We start from the raw sequence: 26,218 nt of genomic DNA on the forward strand, positions 1-26,218 counted from the left end.
TGAGGATTTGCATTTCCAGAATCCTTCCCATTTCCATGAAGTGGCTGTGAGCATCGGATAAAAGGATAGAGGGCAAACACACATGATAAGAATGTTAAGAACCAGAGCAAATATAATTACATTAAGAAGGTCCAGAAGAGTAGACTTCATAAGGGAAGATTTTGAAAAGTAAGCAGGAGGGGTATGGACAGGATGAGAGCAGCCCTGGGCTTGGGATGAAGATTTAGGAAAAGAATCTGTTTTCTCTTCTTCATCACTCGATTCATTGTTCCCAAGGAAAGGTGTAACTTCTGTATAGTTGATGCTAGTCTGTTCTTCTCCTACATAAAAACAAATAAAAGAGTACATGAAGAAATCTATCATTTCAAGGCAAGCAATACTAATATGAGTGGAAATTTTTCAAGAAGCTTACTGATATTTCTTATTTGCTGAGTAGCATTCAAAATTTTACTCAAGTTCAATTTTGGTTGTTTCTGCCAAAAAAAAAATGATGAGAACAATGACTATCAATACTAACATTTAATAGTTCACATTTCTTTGAGACCTGTTATTGTGATAAATTTAATCTGATCGTTATATAGAAATAAACTCTTCTGGACTATTTTGTTCACCAAAAAAATTGATCCACTAACATTGTATATATTACAAAATTGAAAATACATTTTAGAAATTTATTCTTAATATAAATCATTGCTGATAAGGAATTTTATTTTAGTATTGTGTTTTAGATTGTTTATATGTTTTGGAACAGTAAAAATTAGTCTGAGTTACTTCTTTCCTGAAAATTAAAAGAGAACTAGGGAAATGTTGATGTCAGACTCCCTTTTGCTAGGCCTGCCTATTGGGTTAACTCATTCTGCTTGACACATTCAGCAGGAAAAAAACAAAGGTTTCTGACAGTAAGAGGCCACTAAATTGAAAAATACAGGCTATAAGAACTTTAGTCACAGGATCCTGAATGCCTTCATTACATCAATTGCATTGTTTGAATTTTTTGCCCTCAATGTATGCAGTTGAAAGAAGTGCATACTCTAAAAATTTTCTGGGTCCAGAAAAAGCTGTGAAGATGCCCGTTAATGATGGATATTTTATTATTTGCTGTTCATTGCTTTTACATCAATGTCAAAAATCAAGCATTATAGACACCTGATTTAAAAAAATCCACTTAAAACAAATGTCTTTTACTTTGTAGGTGCATGTCAAACCTTAACAAAATTTTAAGGAAGTGATCCACCTGTCAGACAATTAGTACAAAGATTAGGAGCTAAACTGGGTGAGAAATGGTATGATCAGCCATCTCCAGTGGAAGTTACAAACTTTGGTAACACTCCTCTTTCCCATATGTTCAATGTATAGTTTGAGCTTGAAGGTTACACAAAAACTGAAGATTGGCTGTACCTGATATATATATATATATATATATATATATATATATATATATATATATATATATATATATATATATATATATATATAAATCTAATATAATACATCAAAATGATGAAATGACTGAATAAAAACAGCATTGACTTCCTGAAAAATGTTCCAATTTCCCAACAGTCAGAGACGTGTAAAAATCAGCACAAGTTTATTATTTCAACTAGAAGGTTCAACATTACAAATAGGGAGGATTCTGGAAGGATAGGTTGGTAAATTTTATTTTTATTTCTTTAGATTTTCCCATAAATAGAACAAACTTGTGCCTTGGGGTGAACAGAGACTAGTGAAAATCTAGAAAGCTTGGGACAGAACAGGGATCCTCCTGATACAACCCAAAAAGATCTGAAAATACCTCAGCCTGGGAATTAACCTGTCTCAAGTGCCAATACCTCTGGGCTAACTCTACAAAAGCATCAAATGGAGACATGTCAGCTACCTGGGTGTGGCTGAAGCCTCAGAAGAAATCACAGAGACTTTCACCTTCAAGACTGTCAACTTAAGGTTGAGTCTGGGAAGACCGAATAACACTTGCCTGAATGGGAATGCCAGGCCCAGCTCTGCTGCTGACCCAGGTGAGAAGGAACCAGCACCAGCTAAGTGCAGAAGCAGTAGGACAGATATGCTGCTAGCTGTGGGCACTTGCAGGAGGGTGGAGCTCTTGGTTTGGCATTCCTGATCAAAGTGGAGAACTCAAAGGAAGCTTGAGGCACCATCCCTCCACCCAAAGATTAGAGATGCTTACACTAATACCTCTTTTTTTTGAACTGGCAAAGATGAAACCCTGCCACTGAAACATAGAATAAAAACAGGAAAGATCTGGATTCATCTTCAAAGGTGGACACTTAAGTCACAAAAGTTTACCCCAAAGAATAACATGAAATAGCTCCTTGCCCAGAATTTATAGAACTCAAAACAGAATTTAAAAATCAAATGAGAAACATGATGCAAAATAAATAACCATCCAAGAAAAACAAGATTATGAATAAAAAAGTTATCAACCAGAAAAGAGGTACAGAGTCTCAAAGATGAAAATAATTCTTTGAAAATAAGAACTGGGCAAGCCAATTAAGCTATAAGAGACCAAGATATAACAAAACAGATTATAAAGAATGAGAAAATAGAACAGAATGTTGAACATACCTTAAGAAAAAAATGATAGCTCTTGAGATCAGATAAAGAAAAAAAAATTTTGCAAGAAACATGAAAAAAAATTCAAGTATGCTGATGCTATAGTTAGAATTGCACAAGATTTATCAGTTGTTACAGTAAAAAAAAAAAAAAACACAACTCCTGGAATCATATCTATCTACCCAAAATCAAAAGACCTGAGCAACCTAAGGACAGCAAAATTATCTGTAATTTTTGAATGAGAAAAAAATGGATATTTAATTAAATTGTAGATTTTCAGGACTTTCCATCAACCAAACCTGAATTAAAAAAAATAGCCAATATCAAAGATCACCATTAAAATACTCAACTTGGACAAATTGTTGAAATGATCAATAAATTATTTTTCTTTATTATGGCAAATGGCATACTATATGTTTAATATTCACATGAATAAAAGAGCTCAAAAGAAAGATTGCAGAGTTAAGGTAAAAATAGTAATCCTGTTATACAAAAGTAGTGCAGAAGAAGAATGGATTCAATAGGGAACACTATATATATATATATATATATATATATATATATATATATATATATATATATATATATATATATGATATAGTCCCTACAAAATCTAATCCAAAAGAAATAATGGGGAGGGATAGGTGCATAGGGAAACAAAGGGTTAAGGAATTAGAAAAGGGAAGGACCCTTGGGCAAGTTAGCCAGCAAAATTTATTTAAAGAGTCAGCAGTGATAGGAAAGATATGTGACTGTGTGTATGTATGTATGTATATATCTACCTATGTATACAAGATACATATGTATCTTTTCTTAATTGTAGTTTACATTAGAGTAATGGAGGAGGAAGATTAAAAAGGGAAAAAAAGAAAAAAGTAAATTAGGTATGCAGTAGAGAACCAAGGAACAATTTACAAGGAAGTAAAGAAAAAATGGATATCATGAATATAATTTCTTCTACAAATATATATATATATATATATATATATATGTATATATATATATATATATACATATATATATATATACACATATATATATATATATATATATATATATATATATAAATATATACTTTCTTGATCTAGTAATTTATGTTTTAGATTTTGAATCCTCCCCGATGATCTGCTGGGTACATGACTATGTTCTCTTTTGTTTTGCTGTATTTTCTTAATTTGATTTTTCAAATAAAATGTATTTTAAAAATAAAATGCCACAGAAAAATAAAAGAAAAGTACAAATAATGGGAAATACATACTACCAATATGTAACACCAATATACTACTAATAGAACTGCACATTGGTCAAGATGGTTTAGAGAACAACATAATAGAGTCATAAAATTGATCATATATTCTGACTCCATTGTTATGAATTCTAATACTGAGAACACAGGAAGGAAAAATAGGATCTAGGTATACAAAAATATTCATAGCTGTTCTAGCCATATTTAACAAGAAAAAAAATGAAGCAATTTATTACAACCAACATTTGGAGAACAGCAATATTATGGAAAGCTCATAGACTGGAACTAGAAGGGATCTAAAGTATCATTTAGAAAACAAAACAAAACAAAAAAACAAACTATCATATATATTTAAGAGTGGCAGTCATGGTACATGAAGCCTGGTCCTCTGTTCCAAATCTAATACACTTTTCAGTGCACAGATAAATACAAAGGTACAAGGAAATACTTATCAAACTACTTATCAGAATGTTTGGTGCTTCCCCCCATTCTGTCATTGTTCTTGATCCCAATTTATTAGAATGTCTGGTGCTCCCCCGACCCTGTCAGAACCAGATTGATTAGTCCATTCACGCTCTCATTGCTCTGACTCTGCCCCTGCTTTAGTGTACCCTGATAGCTGGGAGCCATGGACATATACATACTTCATGGGAAACACACATTAGCTGCTGACTGCTTTGAGACATCAGCCCTGGGAGAAACATGCCCCCAGCACAATTTATTTTCAAATAAAATATTAAAAAATCTCCAATCTCTATCTTGCCTCAGGTTCTCTGGCATTACACATCTCGTTTTTCAGAAAGCACACACATACACCAACAAAACAAAAATTAAAAGAAAGCTTGACACAAGACTAAAACTTATTTGCTTTTACCTTATTTGAGGTAAAATCTCAATCTATTAAAGTTCATTTGGGTCTTTAATGTGTTAAACACTAAAGAGATTATATTTACTATATAGTTTTTAACAAATCAAAGCACCCTCCAAACTGAAATTTAAAAGTAGGAAAAAAATTCAATAAAGAAATCTTACCTCCTTTTCAGAACTAATTTTGTCATCCACGCTTGGCCAGGAATCATCAGCTCCTGGTTTTTCAGGGAGTCTTTTAAAAAGAAACCAAAAATTAGTAGTTTTATTCCCAGAAGACAATCAACAAGGAAGGCCTCTTAGGTGTTTGTTACAAGGTGCTTTACCACCAAATGACACATTACAAAGAATGACTTAATATTTCAATCATTCCTATTCCAACACTCATTTTTGCCAAGAAGATATCAGTGTAGAGGCTATCAGTGGATATTTCCTCCAGGATAATCTCTTCCTATTTTTACACTTCTCTAAAGTTGACAAATGAACATCAAGGGTCATTATACATCACAGAATCAAAACCCTAAAATCTATTTGTAATAGGTCCCTGTTTACTGTGCCTTTGTTATTAGCTTCTGACAAACATTTTCACCGAGTTATTTTTTCTTAAAGTTACCCTCCCCAAGTTTCAACCCTACATATGAGTTGTATCTGTTGCTGTTCAATAATTTCAGTGGTGTCTTGACTCTTTGTGACCCCATTTGGCATTTTATTGGCAAAGGTACCAAAGAGGTTTGTGCTTTCTTTTCCCAGCATTGTTTCATAGATGAGGAAACTGAGGCAAACAGGATTAATTGCCTTGCCCTGGAGTCACAAACTAATAAGTATCTGATCCAGATTAGAACTCATAAAGATGAGTCTTGTGAATTCCAAGGCCAGGACTCTACTTACTGCTTTCCCTTTTTGCCCTTTAGATACATGAATTGCTCATACATTCCAGGCTCAGAAATGTATTTAATATAAGGGCAACCATTCCTAGGTATAATATAATCATTGATGAACCTGGTGTAATCTATGATAGAATATCAACCATTTGTATAATAAATTAAGACATATGCTTTTTGGTTTGGAATGTCCATTTCCTACCCACCACTAATCCAAGTGCACCATTTTCTTCAGGACCTAATCGAAGACATCTCCTTACAGAAGATTTCTATGAACCATTGAATCCGAAAAATCAATTCAGTAAAAAATTTACCTGGTTCTTTATATGTACATGCAATAAAATTATTAGTCTATCTTCCTTGCTAGAAATATTTGGTACATTTGCTGTGGTAATCTGCTTTCAGGGAATTTCAACTCTACATTTATCAATTTATTTGGGGAGGAGGGGCAGGAGAGTTGGGTTCAGAATTCAAGAGACTGGGGTATATATGACTTGTGATGGCTTGATGCAGGGAACTTCCAGAGAGGAAATAATGCAGATTGGCAACTGTTGTTTGTCAGAGAGTTGCTGGGAACACTTGCTGAGGGAAATTGAACCCAGTTTTTCTTTACTCCCAGATTCGCTCCCTTGCCCAGCAAACCCAAGGTCTTTCTCTTTTCAGTTCCTTAGGATCTGTTACTATCAAGACAGTTTTCTTTTTATAATTCTAATCCTTTATAGACACCCCCAATTTCCTTTTTCTTCTCCTTAACCTTGCCAACTGACTTTCCATATTTGATTTTGTTTTTTTTTTTTTTAAAACATCCTCCTTTTCAGCTGAAATCCATCTCAAACCCCTCCTCATAGCCTTCACGTTATCCTCTTATGTCCTCCTCTGTCTTTTCAAATCCTTCTCCTTGGGCACACTTTCTTTACTTCCTTTAGATAGAATCTTCAGCTCGAGTCACTTCAATTTTTCAAGGTCTCCTGAATTTCTTTATTATTATCTTTCAATTTTATCTTTTTTTCTAAATTCTCAAGACTAAAAAATTATATTTACATTTCCTTCTCCTTAAATTTAGATCTAAAAGAATTCATTCTGTCCCCATTCATAGGAATAATGTAAATAATGCAACAAGTCTGTCAACCATAATCCCATACCATAGAAGATCTGTTTCCTGGGACTGTTTTATCAGCATATCTAAGACTAACTCAATCATCTCATTAAGGATCCTGCAACTACAAATAGACACAATCTACATAAGAGTTTGTTTTTACTAAGTCCCTCTCTGTCCTCTCCCAACTTCTCCCTAATTGCCTCCTTACTCTCTAGATCAACATGCTACTTCCCTCACCCACTTTCTTCTAACTTTAAAAAGCTAAATCACTGGAAGCATCTTGCTCATTCATACATGATTTAACCCATGAGTTTCTCATATTTATAAATGCCATCCTTTGTGGTTGTGATAAATCTCTCTGGTGAATTGATTACACTACAAATTGCTCTTTCAACTGATGCCTGGGTACTTCATATATCTGATATTTCTTTTTTATACAAGTAGAAAAAAAAAGTATCAAATATTCAGCTTTTCTGCATGACAGTATTCTTCCCACTGACCTTCTGACACAATCACTCCCTTTTCTGCCTCTTGTATTTTCTCTTTTTGATTTATTTTTTTCAAAAACTTCTAGGAATAATCCATTCTACTTGATCATCTAGAACTAGAAAGGCTTTTCTCCTTAAACTTCTTCTCTATTAAGACTTCTATATAAATCTTGTAACTGGAATCAACAAAGAGAATAGAATCTGTGGGTCACTGAAAAATAACATTCTATACTGTGGGAAAATGAGGTCCCTAACAACTAATGCTTTGCCACATCAGCTTCTAGGAATTTCAGAGATTTTTTAAAGACTATCCACTTCTCAAAATGCAATGCCAGATTCCCCACGTCTCTAATTGGGAACAATTGCCAAAGGTTCAACTATTGTTGTCCATGAGGGGTCCCAGCAGAAACCATTCACCAGAATGGCCCCTCTTCTTTTTTATTACTTCTCTCCTTGCTGAGAAATTTCCCATTCCATTTATTGTCTTGACTTAGGACCTTGGTCCCAGTGACATTCCCTCCCCATGTTGATAACTCCTTTCCCTGAGCACTTGGATAAATTACCACAAGTATAAGATGATACCTATTTGCACTGCAGATGTGCCTAAAAAAGCTTATGAGAAATGCATCTCAGGTGATTAATACATAGTACAGCCATATAAAAGAACATAGCTGGTTCATTCTTCATCCAAATAGAATTATTTTTAATAGCTATATTGGGATATTGTGGCTAGGAATTAGATATGGGATAAAAATGTAATGGATTCAAGTTCTTCATCACATACTAATTTTGTAAACCCAAGCCAGTACCTTAATCCTTCAGTGTTCCCAAACAAAATTCTTAATACAGTTGCCAATCCAATAGATAAATCAGCACACACAAAAGTGGTGGGAGTCTGGTGTTCAGTCCCAGCACAGCCTAGACCAGCAGAGTCCAGCCCCTGTCAGCACAATTGATCAACTAGAGCTTCATTGGGGCGGGACACAACTAACAGCTCCAGGGTTGAAAAGAGTGCCTGGGGTCAGATTCCTATCAAGATTTTTGAAAACAGCTGCACAAAATTGTTGAAGTATGGGAGGATGCATCCTCCATCTTGGAGACAAAGCTCTACTTTAACAAACTGTCAAAAGCCTAGCAATAGATTAGGAAGATGAGCAGAAAATAAGAGTTTCTGACATCTGAAAGTTATAATGGTGACAAGGAGGATCAAAACACACCAGAAGATGATAAAGTCAAAGCTCCTACATCCAAAGCTCAAAGAAAAGTAGCAATTGGATTCAGGCCATGGAAGAGCTCAAAAGGGACTTTGAAAATCAAGGAAGAGAGATAGAAGAAAAATTAGGGCAAGAATTGAGAGAGTGCAAAAGGAAATACAAAAATCTAATGAGGAAAAGAATGCATTAAAAAGCAAAACTGGTCAACTAGAGGGAGGAGGTAAAATCTCACTGAAGACAACAATTCCTTAAAAAAACAGAATTGAGCAAATGGAAGCACATGGACTTTATGAGGCATCAAGATGCCATGAAACAAAACCAAAAAAAAGTGAAATAACTTATTGGACAAACAACTGACCTGGAAAATAGATTCAGGAGAGAGAATTTGTAAAGTATTAGTCTAAGCTGAAAGTCATGATCAAAAAAAGATCCTGGAATCATATTTCAAGAAATTATCAAGGAAAACTGTCCTGATATTCTAGAAGCTGAAGGTAAAATAAAAATTGAAAGAATCAACTGATGACCTCCTGAAAAAAGATTCCAAAATAAAACTCCCATGAATATTACAGCCAAATTCTAGAACTCCCACGTCAAGGAGAAAATATTGCAAGCATCCTGAAAGAAACAATTCAAGATTAGTGAAGCCACACTCAGAACACACATTTTAGCAGCTTCTACTTTAAAAGCACTGGAGGGCTTATAATGATATGCTGGAGACCAATAAAGCTAGGATAGCAACCAAGAATCACCTACCCAGCAAAACTGAGTATAATCCTTCAGAGGAAGAAGCCATTCAAGCAAGATTTTCACACTTTTGTGATAAGACCAGAGCTGAAAGGAAAATGTGATTTTCAAATACAGAACTCTGCAGAAGCATAAGGAGATAATCAGGAAAGTGAAATCATAAAGGACTTGAGGTTCATCTGTTTATATTCCTACATGGGAGGAATAATACTTGTAACTCATTAGAACATTTTCTTTTTTATGGAAGTTAAAAGGAGTATATCTAAATAGAAGGCCCAGGTATGAGTTGAATCTGGAGGGATAATATCTTTTTAAAAATTAATGAACTTAAGAGATGAAAGGGGAATGTACTGACTAAAGTGGAATGGTGAAAAGTATCTGCCATTTAAAAAAAAAGAGGAAAAACTTTTATAATAAAGTACATGAGGGGAAGGAGAGGGTGAGTGAGTGCACCTTTCTCTAATCAGATTGTCTCAAATAGAAGTAACATACATACTCAATAGGGGTATAAAATCTATCTTACCCTGCAAGAAAACAGCAGCAGAATGAGATGTGGGCAGAGGCAGGAGAGAGATAAAAACGAGGGCATTTTAGGGGAGAAATGGTCAGTAGCAAAACACTTTTGAAAAGGAAGAGGATGAAAAGAGAGAGAGAATAAATGGGTGAAAATACAATTAGCAATAGTAATTGTAAAAAACAAATTCCAAGCAAGAATCTCTGATAGAATATTATGTTTTCTGAAAAATGATGAGTAGGATACTCTCAGGAAAAAAAAAAGAATTGAAAAGTTTTCTATGAAGAAAGTGAAATGTACTACATACAAAGAAATAGCTCTGTTCTGGAATAAATAGATGTAAATGACTTTGTTATTCTCAGAAGTAGAATATTCCCCATGCACTCTAAAGAACTTATGAAGAAAAATCCCATCCATAACGAGAGAAGGAACTGATGGTGTCTGAATATGGATCAAGGCATTCTCTATTACTCTATATCTTTATTTTTTTCTTAATTTTTATTGAGGGTTTTTATTTTCATTAGGGTGGAAGATCTATGCTTTCTTTCATAACTTGACTTTTATGGAAAAGTTTTGCATAATTTTACATGTGGTTACTTAATTGTGTGTGGGCGTAAAGGAGAGAATTAGAACTCAAAAAATCTTAAAAACAAATATAAAAAAGTTTTGAATGTAACTGGGGAAAATATTTAAGAAATTAAAGGAAAAAATAAAAAAACAAGCAGGCACGTGTGCATGCACACATGCATATATATATATATATATATATATATATATATATATATATATATATATATATATATATATAGTGTACATACATACATGTGTATGTTTATTAGTGTGTTTTGCAAATTTTTTAGTACTATATATTTATACACGTAACATATATACATATTACCTATTAGATGTGTAGTAAACCTCATTTTTTGAAAGATAATGAAGATAAAATATGGGAATTGGTTAAATTGAAGATACACCTTTTGGGGACATGAGAGTCTGCTTTGCTTTGGATTGAAAAACCTGTTGAAGATGGATCATGAGGATTAACTAAAAGAAATGTTAACTTGCTGTAAAACCTACCTTTGTATAGAGGCTTCTGAAGAATTTTCTTCTGATATAACTAAAATACAATAAAAACTTAAATATTAAAACATGAAATTAATATGAAAAGCATAATTTTAGAGCATTTCTACAAAATTTTTTGAGCAATGACAATATGATTTAAACAGAACACAAACACTGTTTTTGTCATTTCAGGGTAGTAGGTGGGTAGGTAGGTAATTAGGTAACCAAAAATAAATCAGTGCTATGCTTTTAAAATATAAAATGGAAATAGAAAAAATAGAGAACATATGAATTTTAAAATTGTTCTACATTATTTTTAATATTATTTATTTGGATCAATAAATTCTACCTTTTTTATCCATGGAAGGGGTACCCAAAACAAATCCGGTATTGGAAGCCTTCTCTAAATTGCTGGCTTGGAGAGGAGGGAGTATATATTGTTCAATTTGTTTGTGATAAATATGTCTAAAATAAAAGATAAAATATAATAAGTCTATAGAAATCAAGATAAAATTATATATGACAAGTGTATGTATATTTCAAATCAGATCACCAAATTTTTATTGTTTTAACAAAGTCTGAAGAACAAAATTAATCATTCACACTAGATGCAATAAACATCTTCAGAATCAGTATTATAGTCATTAATTAATCAGTATTAGGTCATTACATCTAATGTCTCTATTTTATCAATTAAATAACTCCATTCTATAAAGATTACTCTTGTCTAAGGTCACACAGAGGGTGAGAGGCATGATCTCTCCCCAGATCTCCTGACTCCAAATTGAGGATCCATTTATGATCCTTTTTAGTTAGCACTCATGTGAAGGCATCCAAGACATAACGTGATTTTACCTAAAACTAACTTTAGGTCTCGTACAATTAAGAGAGGTAAGCAAGAAATTAAAATAGAAACAAACACAAACAAACAAAAAACCCTACAGTTTCTATAAATGTGCATTATTATTAAATGATATAACTTTTGTGAAGATGTATATAAAACATTGGACATCCTTAAAAAACTACAAAAATGGCAGCTATTTTCATTATTACCTCTGAAAATTCTAATCTGATACTGTGACTCTACCTTGTATCCTTTCTCTTACTTATTCCCTCCTGAACTTTGATAACTTAAATTTGCCATTTGATCAATTTCTTCTTAGTACCCTTAAATATGAAACAGGTAGAGGTCTGTCTGCTAGAGGCTGCCCGTTTTCCTGGGGCTATGCTGAAGCATGCGGCAGTTCTCAAGAACTGGAGTTCGCCAGGGTATTTTCCAGACAATTATTATAATATGCAACTATGAAAGCCAGATTCACTCTCAATTTTATGGAGGAAAAATTCTTTTAGATGCAGTTATATAAAGACAATTAGAATTATGTTAGCTCTTACTGAGGATAATTATAGATCCTAGCATATGTCTCAGCTGTCTGTCCCAATTGATCTTTGATAGTGAGATCAGCATTATGTTGAAGAAGAACACTGACCATTTCTGTGAATTCCGAACTGAGGGCAAGCATAAGGGTTGTTCTAAAATAACAAAGAAACAATTTGCCTTTAAAAATTCAATAATACCATTTAACCATTTTTGGATATGCTTCAATAGAAAGATTTCATATTCTTCAGTAATAATACACATGTGGAACATAAACACATAGTGATAGGAGTACTTTGATTGTTCAAGCACAACATTATGAGTAGCACTGAAAACTAGAAAAAAATAGCTTTTTTGGTCCCCTTTCAATTTTAGTAGAGATTGTCAAATTTAAGGGTACATAATAGAAAAAAAGCTATGTCAACATTTCTCGTGTGAAACACTTAAGGATTTTCAGGCGGTTTATTGGCCTTAGAAGTAAAGTGGAGGCTCTTTGAAAATGATTAGAAATAATCTCCAAAGTTCCAACACATTGTAGAGATGTCTATTGGTTGTGTAAAGTGAAACCATCACAAGCTATTTTGTGTCTTAACAAACTTTCTGAAAGTCTCTGAACATGACCACTACATAGAATTCCCAATCCCTCTATTTTTGTCTGCCTGCATTTTGGATTTCCTTCACAGGCTAATTGTACTCTATTTCAAAGTCCGATTTTTTTTTTTGTACAGCAAAACAACTGTTTAGACATGTATACATATACTGAGTTTAATTTATACTCTAATATATTTAACATATATTGGTCAACCTGCCATCTTGAGCGGGGGCAGAAGGAGGGGAAAAATGAGAACAAAAGGTTTGGCAATTGTCATGTTGTAAAATAACCCATGTATATATCTTATAAATAAAAAACTATTTAAAAAAACTATCAGATGGTAAATAACATTTTCCTATGATTTTCAGATTTGGAAAATTAAAGAAGAGAGAATTGTGTATTGAATTTGCAAAGGCATGAATTGTATTTTTAGAAGTTTAAAGGGCATGTTTTATTGATTTTCTCCTTTATAATATGGAATAAGGTTTAATTATTGTTAGTCTAAAGGTTAAATGCTTCATTGCCAATAAATAAAATATTTTTTAAAAAAGATATTTATTTTGAACCATTTAGTTTTTTATCTCATAGAAATGTTAACTCTCTTTAAACCTATATTCTCTGATTCTAACTCTCTAATATCACACCTAATAGAGCACCAAAGGGAATTAAGAAGTCTATTTGTGTGGGAATTAAAGAATGATTTGAGATATTGAAATAATGGAATCATAAACTGGTTATCAGTAGTTAATGTTATCATATATCTATAAAGATATATGATAACATTTTTCAACAAGTTAACATTCAGTCAAGATAATCAAGATAGCAGAGTAAACAGTAAATCACTTTTAACTCTCCCATATTCACCTCCACAAAACATGATACAATACAAATCCTATAACAGTAGAAACATCAGTCTGTGAGACCAAGAATAAAGGAAGATTGGCAGGAAAGGTCTCACTTGAATCAAAGGGAAGTGCAGTCCAGAACAGGAAGCATCCCAGCAAACCAGGAGTGAGCCCCACCTCAGCAAACCAGCAGTAGATCTTTAGAGTACCAGCTCACTGATCCAACATCTGGGTTCACCATATACTTTGGCACAGTCAGGGTAACAGGCAAATTACAGCTATGAGAACTGCCACATGCTTCAGCATAGCCCCAGGCAAATTGGCAACCTCCAGAAGCCAGACCTCCATGTGCTTCAATGTAGCCCTGGGCAAGCAGGTAGACCCAAACCTATAGGTACCTAAGCAAACAGGCAGCCACCAGTGGTCCCTGGAAAAATGCAGAAACACTTCAACAGCCTCAGCAGATGGCAGATGCAAACACTAGGACACTGGCTCAGTACCCAGATCCCTAAAGCCTCCAACAGTATCCAGCCACCCTACCCCATCCTACAGAAAAAGGGGAAGTGGTTTCAAGCACAGAAAGGACTCCTAGGTGAGCTCAGAAGGGAACTCAGGAAAAGTAGAAGAAAAAAATCAGGAAAAAAAAATTAACTTTTCTTTGGGGTTTTGCCTATGCATGTTTTGACTTTGCTATCCTTTTCTGAGTTTATATCTTGATCTTTTCCCCACAATAACTTTCTATGCTCAGATTCTTTTTGTGATCTTTTTTGCTCATCTTTTGGCACTGCTGCAATTCTCATAGCATACTTGGTACTGGCTGAGGCTATAAGTGGTGGTGTCTGGTGTGTACTCAGGTCCCTGAAGGGCTTCTGCATCCTCAGTCCCATACACCAAAAGATGTGGTGATCCAGTCACTGGCAGCTGCCTGTTGTTTAGGCACTTGAAGATCTGGGATCTACTTTACCTGGGGGCTGCCCTGAAAGGAGGAGTGGCCTCTGGAGACTTCCTGTTTATCTGGGGCTACACTGTAACACTTCTCAAAGCTACAGTCTCTCTGTTCCCCTGACCATACTGAGGTATTTGGGGGGTCCTAGTGTTGCCATTTGCCCATACCACCATACAGGTGCTCAGGTTCTACCTATGGCTGCTGAGCTAGGGCTTGCTGCTGCCTTATTTGCTGCCTTGGACTGTCCTCTCTTTTTCTCTCACATATTTCCTGCTGATCTGCCAAGTTTCTTGGACTCACAGATTGCTTCTTCCCATCTTTTTGATGATTATACTGTACCCAGATTGGTTTCGGAGGCAAATATGGGAGAGTTACAATGATTTCCTGCTTATTCCTCTAGCTGGACTCCCAGAGTCATTCAAGATTATTAAACGTAGTCTTTTCAGATCCCAATGCAGTAAGATTAAATTCAACAAAGGGTAGTAGAAACAGAGATTAAAAATTTATCGAAAACTAAATAATCAAATCCTAAATTATAAGTGGGTCAAAGAACAAATCCTCCGAATCAATGCTAGATCAAGCTTCTGAATGGAATCTGGAGCAACAGAACCCACAAACATTCAGAGTGTAATAATTTTCCAATTTAAGATATCTTGGAAGGTCTTCAGCAAAGATCTGGCTCAATTGGGCAGTGTTGGCTACTCTTTTCTTGTTCAAAAGGCCAGTTTATCAGCAAACCATATGTGAAACCTTCAACACAACTACAATAAATAAATAAATAAACAGACAAACAAAGAAATGACAAATGGGACTTAGCCAGGCTCACTCAGCCCAATGATTTTTTTTTTCAGCCCAATATTTAAATCTGCAGTATCACTGGCCCCAGCAGAATCAGTGAGAGGCCCTTGTTCCCTTGCAAAAAAGAAGATTGGGACAATCCTCTCTGTTCTGTACTTTTAAAAAGGAGCAAAAAGTAACAAGATGTCTGACCATAGAAAGCTACTATAGAAATAGGGAAAATCAGAATACATAACCAGGAGAGGCAACATGCCTTCAGGTAAAGCTCAAAGGGGTATGTGAACTGATCTCAAGAACTCAATATCAAAAAGCTTTTTATCAAGAGTTGGAAATGAATCTTAAAGGAAAAATGGAAGAAAAATAGGGAAAATAAGTGAGAGCTATGCAGGAGAAAAGCTATGTAGGAGAAAAGTTGGGAAAAGGCAACAGGCTGGAAAAGAAAGCACAGAAAATGACTGAAGAAAACAAATCCTTAAAAAATAAAATTGGAAAAATGGAAAAATATATGGAATAAAACAATTTCTTAAAAATAAAATTGGCAAAATGGAAAATGAAAATAATTCTTAAAAACAAACAAACCAAAAAACTGTTGAAATGGGAAAAAAATCCACTGGACAAAAATCCCTTTTCAAAGTACAACTGGTCAAATATAAAAGGAATGCTAACTGAAGAAAATAAGTCAATAAAAATTAGAATTGGACAAACAGAAGTGAATGATTCATTGAGATATCAGGAATCAGTCAAATAAAAGCAAAAATAAAAAGAATAAAATAAAGAAAAATAGAAGAAAAATTAAAATGCCTCATTTGAAAAAAGTTCCAGGAAAGTCAATCTAAAAATTATTGGACTACCTGAAAGACATGATAAAAAAAAAGAGTCTGGATAACCTTTCAAAAAAAATCATTGAGGAAAACTGCTCTTATATCCTACAACCAGAGGGTAAAATGACTCATTGAAAGAATCGATGGATCACTTCCTGAAAGAGACCCCCAATATAAAAACTGAAAGGAATATTGTAGCTAATTTCTAGAATTAAACTAATTTCTAAAGTTATCAGATCAAAGAGAAAATATTATAACCAGTCAGAATTAAACAATTCAATTATACTGCAGCCATAGTCAGGTTAATACAAGATTTAGCAGCCAATCACTTCTTGGAAGAGATCCCAAAATGAAAACTCGTAGGAATATTAAAGTAAAATTCTGCAACTCTCAAATCAAGGAGAAAATATTGCAAACCTGCAGGAAGAAACAATTCGGTTAGAGTGTAGCCACAGTCAGGATAATCCAAGATTTAGCAGCTTCTACATTAAAAGGCTAGAGTGTTTGGAATGTTATTCTAGAGAGCAATGGAGCTGGGTAGGATTGCAACCACAAATCACCAATCCAGCAAAAGTGAGTATAATCCTTCAGGGGAAAAGGTGATCATACAATGAAATAGAGGATTATCAAACATTTGTAATGAAAAGACCAGAGCTGAATAGAAAATTTGATTTTCAAATACATGCTTTTTGCAAACATAAGGAGGTGAGGACTTCCGGCCAAGAAGGCAGCACAGAGGCAGACAGCTGCTTGAGCTCTGCGTTTTCTCTCAGAACTTACTTCATGACAAGCCTAAGAATTAATGATTGACTGGAAAAGAAACTCACAAGTAATCACCAACAGAAGACATCCTTGAAATTCGCCAGAAAAGGTCTGTGATTGCTCTGGGGAAGGGACAAACAAGCTAGGTGCAGACTGAGGGGAAGCAGTGAGAGCCAGCCAGGCAGTTCACACAGCTCAGACCAGAGGGAGGATGGGTACGATCTCTCCCGTTTCTGAGAAAAAGACTTTTACCCCAGTGTGAATGTTCCATCTTGGCAGCAAGCCAGGAGCAGCAGAGAAGTTGTAAACACCGGAGGTAAAGAATAAAACCCCCATAAACCTAGCTTCTCTAAACCTGGCCACCCCCAAACCCCACCCAGAGTGACTCAGCGCCTTCTTAGAGCCTCAGATCCCAGATGCAGCACAGCCATCACTGTCCATCTAGTGCCTCGCTGCTGACTCCCGCAGCCTGTAACTACTATTAGGCTTCAGGTGAAGCCAATAAAGCAAGGGTAGCCATCCTCATCTCAGAGCAAGCAAAAACAAAAATTGATCTAATTAAAAGAGATAAGGAAGGGCATTATATCCTGCTAAAGAGTAGTATAGATAATGAAGCAGTATCAGTATTAAACATATGCTCACCAAGTGGTGCAACATCTAAATTCTTAAAAGAGAAATTAAGAGAGCTGCAAGGAGAAATAGACAGCAAAACTATAATAGTGGGAGATTTCAACCTTGCACTCTCAGAATTAGATAAATCAAACAACAAAATGAATAAGAAAGAAGTCAAAGAGGTAAATAGAATACTAGAAAAGTTTGATATGATAGATCTTTGGCAAAAGCTAAATGGAGACAGAAAGGAGTACACTTTCTTCTCAGCAGTTCATGGAACCTATATAAAAATTGATCATATACTAGGACATAAAAACCTCAAAATCAAATGAGTAAGAAATAGTAAATGCATCCTCTTCAGACCACAATGCAATTAAAATTACATTTAATAAAAAGCCAGGGGAAAATAAACCAAAAAATAATTGGAAACTAAATAATCTTATACTAAAGACCGATTGGGTAAAACAGCAGATCATAGACATAATTAATAACTTCACCCAAGAAAATGACAATAATGAGACATCATAACAAAATGTGTGGGATACAGCCAAAGCAGCAAAAAGGTGAAGTTTTATATCTCTAGAGGCCTACTTGCATAAAATAGAAAAATAGAAGGTCAATGAATTGAGTTTACAACTAAAAATGCTAGAAAAGGAACAAATTTAAAAACCCCAGACAAACACGAAACTTGAAATTCTAAAAATAGAAAGTGAGATTAATGAAATTGAAAGTAAAAAAAACAAAAAAACAAAAAAACACTATTGAATTAATTAATATAAGAGTTGTTTCTATGAAAAAAAAACCAACAAAATAGACAAACACTTAGTGAATATGATTTAAAAAAGGAAAGAGGAAAAGCAAATTGTAAGTCTTAAAAATGAAAAGGGAGGGGAAGCAGAGCCAAGATGCCAGAGAAGATACACGTGATTTTGTGACCTCCCTTCTTCCCTCAATACCAGTTAGTTAAATCAGCCTCAAAAATAACGCTGGACTGATAGAAACCACAAGGACTGGAAGCACGACTTACCAGCTGAAGAGAATCTGGATTTTCAATAGAAAAGGTCAGTTTCCAGGGGAGGAAGAAAAAAGGCCAGCACAGACAGGGTGAGGTACTAGCTCACTGCGCCGATTTGGGCTCGGGAGAACTCAGGGATCAGAGAAGCCACTGAGATAGAAGAATCTGGCACAGCCTGTTAGCTCTTCTCTGCTTATAAAACAGCAGCTCAGAAGAGAAATCAAGGCACTTTAAAATATAAAGCCAGATACTAGAACCACCCCAATCCAGAAGTGACTCAACAGATCTCAGCACTGCAGGTGTGGCTAACTTGGGCTGTCCGGGGCTTCACCTGGGAGTAGTTAAGAGCTTTAAAAGCAGGGACACACCACAAGGCAACATCTAATTCACATAGTGCCTGGCTCAGCTGGAGGCTGTGGAAATCAGCCACTGAAGTCCCAGAGAAGAGGAACCTTTGAAATAGGTACTGGAGTTTCTGGGCAGACAACTTCCAGTTTGAGCGCAGGGGCTTTTTCACATCAGCTGCTGACATCCACACCCCAGGGGAAGCATTGGCTGGGCTTTGTGTCACCTTTACTGTTCAGTCTTAAACCTCAGGGAAGTCTCTGGGACACACAGTAGGGGGTCCTTCACTGGGAAACCCTCATAGTGCAGAAACAGCAGTACTAATCACTCCTGAGGCGCTTCCAGGGAGGGGGAGGGAAACTCTGTCCCAGAGTTCTCAGGAGCCTGGCATCCATCCAGTCTGGGAGGAAGCTGGTAAAGAAACAAATAAATAAATTCTTACCCAAAGGACAGACCCCAAAAGATTTTTTAGATATGAGTAAAAAGCAAAAAAGAAGTATTGATTCCTTCTACACAGAGAAAGAGTGGGTATCCAACCCCAAGGAAGTTAAGAGAAGAGAGTCTGCAGATAACAGCCTAAAGGGGAATGATACCTGCCCCCATCACATAACTCTCTCCTAGAAGAGAAAATTAAAATTTTAAGAGAGTTTGAAGAAAAATGGGGAAAGGAAAGAGAAGTTATGATAAAGAATAACAACGTTCTGAAATTTGAGTTGGAAAAAATAAAGGATTCACAGGAGATTCAGGGAAACAAAATTTGTGAATTAGAAAAGGTTAAAAAATCACAGGAAGGTAGGATTTCTGAATTGGAAAAGATAAAAAATTCTCAAGAAACGATTTCTGAATTGGAAAAGATAAAAAAGTCTCAAGAAAATAGGATTTCTGAATTGGAAAAAGAAAATAATTCTATAAAAAAATTATGGAAATGGAAAAAAAATTCAATAGAGCAAAATAATTCATTTAAAAACTAAATTTGGCATCTACGAAAAGAACTAAAAACTGTGAATGAAGAAAATAACTCCTTAAAAATCAGGATGGAACAAATAGACATGAATGATTCATTGAGAACCCAAGAATCAGTCAAACAAAACAAAACAAAACAAAAAAAATTAAAAGCTGGAGAATAACATCAAATACTTACTGGGAAAATCTATAGAAATGGAAAATACATCTAGGAGAGATAATCTGAGGATCATTGGACTTCCCAAAAACTATGACCAAAAAGAGAGCCTAGATTCTATTTTACAAGAAAGCATCAAAGAGAACTGTCCAGAGATAATAGAAACAGAAGGGAAAATAGGCATGGAAAGAATTCATCAAACACCTTCTGAAAAAGACCCTTAAAAAAAAATTCCACAGAATATTGTGGCTAAGCCACAGAATTACCACACAAAGGAAAGAATATTGCAAGCATCTAGAAAAAATCAATTCATATATCAAGGGGCCACAATAAGGGTCACTCAAGATCTGGCTGCCTCCACATTAAAAGATCGAAGGGCCTGGAACCTGATATTCAGAAAGTCAAAAGATCAAGGATTGCAACCAAGAATAAACTACCCAGCTAAGTTTAGCATTTTCTTCCATGGAAGAAGATGGTCATTCAAGCAAATAGAGGAATTCCATATGTTTCTAAGAAAAAAAAAACAGACAAACAAAAAATTTGATCTACATCCACAAGACTGAAGAGAAACAGGAAAAGGTACACAGAACCCTTGAGAACTGTATCTCTGTTGTGGATATATTGAAAGTCCACATAGATAATTTGATTTTACTGATGTTAAAAAAAAGGTGGGAGTAGTAAAGGGAAGGGGGTAGTATAAGAAAAAGGGGAAGGAGTGATAAAAAGTAGGAAACTACATCGCAGGAAGAGGCATAGAAAATATACCATATCTGAGGGAATTTAGAGAGGGGGAGGAACATTGCATGAATATTACTCTCATCAGAAGTCTCAAAGAGTAAATAATTGACATATTTGTTTTTCAGAGAATTCTCTCTCACCTCATTAAAAGGGGGGAGAGGAAAAGGGAAAAGGAAAAGGGGAATAAGGGAAAGGACTTGGAAGGAGGGGAAGGGATACAAAAAAAAAAAGGGAGGGCTGCATGGCACAAGTGGGGTCTACAAATTAAATATAAGGGAAGGGGTTCAGGGGGGTCAAGGGAAAAAGCATAATCTGGAGATAATATGATGGCAGGAAATACAGAATTAGTCATTTTAACTATAAATGTGAATGGGATGAACGCTCCCATCAAACTGAGACGGATAGCAGACTGGATCAAAAGTCAGAACCCTACAATATGTTGTTTACAGGAAACACACTTAAAGTAGGCAGATACATGCAGAGTAAAGGTAAAAAGTTGGAGCAGAATCTATTATGCTTCAGGTAAAGCCAAAAAAGCAGGGGTAGCCATCCTTATCTCAGATCAAGCAAAAGCAGAAATTGATCTAATTAAAAGCGATAAGGATGGAAACTATATCCTGCTAAAAGGTAGCTTAAACAATGAAGCCATATCAATACTAAACATATATGCACAAAGTGGTATAGCATCTAAATTTCTAAAGGAAAAGTTAAGAGAATTGCAAGAATAAATGGACAGTAAAACTATAATAATGGGACATCTAAACCTCGCACTCGCAGATTTAGACAAATCACTCACAGATGTAGACAAATCAAACCACAAAACAAATAAGAAAAATATTTAAAAAGTAAATAGAACATTAGAAAAACTAGGTATGATAGACCTTTGGAGAAAACTGAATGGCGATAGAAAGGAATATACTTTCTTCTCAGCAGTTCATGGATCCCATACAAAAATTGACCATATATTCGGACATAAAGATCTCAAAATTAAATGTAGGAAGGCAGAAATAATAAATGCCTTCTTCTCAGATTACAATGCAATAAAAGCTATATTCAGTAAGAAGTTAGGGGTAAAAAGACCAAAAAGTAATTGGAAATTGAATAATTTCATCTTATAGATGACTGGGTAAAACAGCAAATTATAGAAACAATTAATAATTTCACATAAGATAATGACAATGATGAGACATAATACCAAAATCTGTGGGATGCAGCTAAAGCGGTAATAAGGGGGAATTTTATATCTTTAGAGGCTTATTTGAAAGAGAAAGAGAAAGATTTGAAAGAGAAGATTAACAAATTGGGCCTGAAACTTAAAAACCTAGAAAAAGACCAAATTAACCCCCCTCAACCAAAAATCAAACTTGAAATACAAAAATTAAAAGGAGAAATCAATAATATTGAAAGTAAAAAAAAAAAAAAAAAACAAACTATTGACTTAAATAAATAAAACCAAGAGTTGGTTTTATGAAAAAGCCAATAAAATAGATAAAACTTTGGTAAATCTGATCAGAAAAAGGAAAGAGGAAAATCAAACTGTTAGTCTTACAAATGAAAAGGGGGATCTTTCCACCAATGAAGAGGAAATTAGAGAAATAATAAGGAATTACTTTGCCCAACTTTATGCCAATAAATTTGATAACTTAAGTGAAAAGGATGACTTCCTCCTAAAATATATGCTTCCTAGATTAACAGAGGAGGAGGTAAATTGCTTAAATAGTCCCATTTCAGAAAAAAGAAATAGAACAAGCTATTAATCAACTCCCCAGGAAAAAATCCCCAGGGTCAGATGGATTCACATGTGAATTCTACCAAACATTTAAAGAACAACTAACTCCAATGCTATATAAACTATTTGAAAAAATAGGGGATGAAGGAGTCCTACCAAACTCCTTTTCTGACACAGACATGGTACTGATACCTAAACCAGATCTATCGAAAACTAAGAAAGAAAACTACAGACCAATATACATTGATGCTAAAATCTTAAAGAAGATATTAGCAAAAAGACTTCAGAAAATCATCCCCAGTATAATACATATGATCAAGTAGGATTTATAAGAGGAATGCAGGGTTGGCTTAATATTAGGAAAACTATTAGTATAATTGACCATATTAATAATCAAATTAATAAAAACCACATGATCATCTCAATAGATGCAGAAAAATCATTTGATAAAATCCAACATCCATTCCTACTAAAAATGCTTGAGAGTATAGGAATAAATGGACTATTCCTTAGAATAATCAGGAGCATATATTTAAGACCGTCAGTAAACACAATATGCAATGGAGTCAAACTGGAACCATTCCCAGTAAAATCAGGAGTGAAACAAGGTTGCCCACTATCACCATTACTATTCAATATAGTACTAGAAACGCTAGCCTCGGCAATAAGAGCCGAGAAAGAGATTCAAGGAATTAGAGTAGGAAATGAAGAAATCAAACTATCACTCTTTGCAGATGACATGATGGTATACTTAGAGAACCCCAAAGACTCTGCTAAAAAGCTACTAGAAATAATTCAAAATTTCAGCAAAGTGGGAGGATACAAAATAAATCCACATAAATCCTCAGCATTTTTATATATCACCAACAAAATGCAACAGCAAGAGATACAAAGAGGAATTCCATTCCAAACAAATGTTAAGAGTATAAAATATTTGGGAATATATCTACCAAAGAAAAGTCAGGAATTATATGAGCAAAATTATGAAACACTTGCCACAAAAATAAAGTCATATTTAAATAATTGGAAAGATATTCAGTGCTCTTGGATAGGAAGATGACAATACTCCCCAAACTCATCTATTTATTTAGTGCTATACCAATCAGACTCCCAAGAAACTATTTTAATGACCTAGAAAAAATAACAACAAAATTCATATGGGAGAATAAAAAGTCGAGAATTGCAATTGAACTAATGAAAAAAAAGTCAGATGAAGGTGGTCAAAGTGTAAGTGATCTAAAGCTACATTATATAACAGCAGTTACCAAAACCATTTGGTATTGGCTAAGAAATAGACCGGTAGATCAGTGGAACAGATTAGATACAAAGGACAAAAAAGGGTACATCTATAGCAATCTAGTCGTTGACAAACCCAAAGATACCAACATTAGGGATAAAAATTCATTATTTGGAAAAAACTGTTGGGAAAACTGGAAATTAGTATGGCAGAAATTAGATATGGATCCACACTTAACACCAAATACCAAGATAATATCAAAATGGGTCCATGACTTAGACATAAATAATGAGATCATACATAGATTAGAGGAACAGAGGATAGTCTACCTCTCAGACTTGTGGAGGAGGAAGGAATTGATGACCAGAGGAGAACTAGAGATCATTATTGATCACAAAATAGAAGATTTTGTTTACATCAAACTAAAAAGTTTCTGTACAAACAATACTAATGCAAACACGATTAGAAGGGAAGTAACAAATTGGGAAAATATTTTTAAAGTTAAAGGTTCTGATAAAGGTCTCATTTCCAATATATATAGAGAACTGACTCTAATTTATAAGAAATAAAGCCATTCTCCAATTGATAAATGGTCAAAGATATGAACAGACAATTCTCAGATGATGAAATTGAAATTATATCCACTCATATGAAAGAGGGTTCCAAATCACTACTGATCAGAAAAATGCAAATTAAGACAACTCTCAGATACCACTACACACCTGTCCGATTGGCTAAGATGACAGGAACAAATAATGATGAATGTTGGAGGGGATGTGGGAAAACTGGGACACTGATGCATTGTTGGTGGAGTTATGAAAGAATCCAACCATTCTGGAGTACAATCTGGAATTATGCCCAAAAAATTATCAAACTGTGCATACCCTTTGATCCAGCATTGCTGCTATTGGGCTTATATCCCAAAGAAATACTGAGGAAGGGAAAGGAACCTTTATGTGCCAAAATGTTTGTGGCAGCTCCTTTCATAGTGGCTAGAAACTGGAAGATAAATGGATGTCCATCAATTGGAGAATGGTTGGGTAAATTATAGTATATGAAGGTTATGGAATATTATTGCTCTGTAAAAAAAATGACCAGCAGGAGGAATACAGAGAGGCTTGGAGAGACTTACATGAATGATGCTGAGTGAAATGAATAGAACCCGAAGATCGCTGTATGTTGTATGGAGATGTATTCTGATGGAAGTGGATATCTTCAACATAAAGAAGATCCAACTCACTTCCAGTTAATCAATGATGGACAGAAACAACTACACCCAGAGAAGGAACACTGGGAATTGAATGTAAACTGTTAGCACTACTGTCTATCTACCCAGGTTACTTATACCTTCAGAATCTAATACTTAATGTGCAACAAGAAAATGGTATTTACACACATATGTTGTATCTAGGTTATAATGTAACATATGTAAAATGTTTGAGACTGCCTGTCATCAAGGGGAGGGAGTAGACAGAGGGAGGGGATAATTTGGAAAAATGAATACAAGGGATAATGTTTAAAAAATACTTATGCATATATACTGTCAAAAAACTATAAATAAATAAAATTTAAAAAAAAATGAAAAGGGAGAACTCACCACTAATGAAGAGGAAATTAGAACAATAGGTAGGAGCTACTTTGCTCAACTTTATGCCAATAAATTCGATAACATAAATGAAATGGAAGAATACCTTCACAAATATAGCTTGCCCAGATTAAGAGAGGAAGAAGTAAATAGTCTAAATAGTCCCATTTCAGAAAAAGAAACAGAACAAGCTATTAACCAACTCCCTAAGTAAAAGTTCCCAGGTCCACATGGATTTACATGTGAATTCTACCAAGCAATTAAAGAACAACGAACTCCAATGCTATATAAACTAATTGAAAAAATAAGGATTGAAGGAGTCCTACCAAATTCCTTTTATGACACAGACAAGGTAATGATACCTGAACCAAGTAGGCTGAAAACAGAGAAAGAAAATTATAGGCCAATCTCCCTAATGAATATTGATGATAAAATCTTAAATAAAATATTAGCAAAAAGACTACAGAAAATCGTCCCCAGGATAATACACTATGACCAAGTGGGATTTATACCAGGAATATAAGGTTGGTTCAATATTAGGAAAACTATTAGCATAATTGACCATATCAATAACCAAAATAACAAAAATATGATCATCTCAATAGATGCAGAAAAAGCATTTGATAAAATCCAACATCCATTCCTCCTAAAAATACAAGAGAGTTTAGGAATAAATGGACCATTCCTTAAACTAGTAAGGAACATATATTTAAAACCGTCAGTAAACATTATATGTAATGGCGAAAAGCTGGAACCTTTCCCAGCAAGATCAGGAGTGAAACAAGGTTGCCCACTATCACCATTACTATTCAATATAGAACTAGAAACTCTAGCTTCAGCAATAAGAGCCGAGAAAGACCTTCAAGGATTTAGAGTAGGTATTGAGGAAATCAAACTATCACTCTTTACAGATGACATGATGGTATACTTAGAGAACCCCAAAGATTCTGCTAAAAATCTATTAGAAATAATTCAGAACTTTAGCAAAATTGCAGGATACAAAATAAATCCA

The 26,218-nt window shown here is 34.6% G+C and overlaps 1 protein-coding gene across 1 annotated transcript in view; it reads right to left on the reverse strand.

Annotated features, from left to right (window-relative positions):
- LOC141544636 (uncharacterized) overlaps positions 1–26,218 on the reverse strand; it is a 56,198-nt gene that overhangs the window by 10,503 nt on the left and 19,477 nt on the right. Inside the window, exons 5-10 of the mRNA XM_074271031.1 lie at positions 12,079–12,216; positions 11,036–11,151; positions 10,702–10,741; positions 4,847–4,916; positions 413–473; positions 121–320 (exon numbers count right to left, since the gene is read on the reverse strand). Coding sequence (XP_074127132.1) covers positions 121–320; positions 413–473; positions 4,847–4,916; positions 10,702–10,741; positions 11,036–11,151; positions 12,079–12,216 — 625 coding nt within the window. The remainder of the gene's footprint in view (positions 1–120; positions 321–412; positions 474–4,846; positions 4,917–10,701; positions 10,742–11,035; positions 11,152–12,078; positions 12,217–26,218) is intronic.

The sequence above is a fragment of the Sminthopsis crassicaudata genome, chromosome 5 (assembly GCF_048593235.1).
Source record: "Sminthopsis crassicaudata isolate SCR6 chromosome 5, ASM4859323v1, whole genome shotgun sequence".
Lineage (NCBI taxonomy): Eukaryota > Metazoa > Chordata > Mammalia > Dasyuromorphia > Dasyuridae > Sminthopsis > Sminthopsis crassicaudata.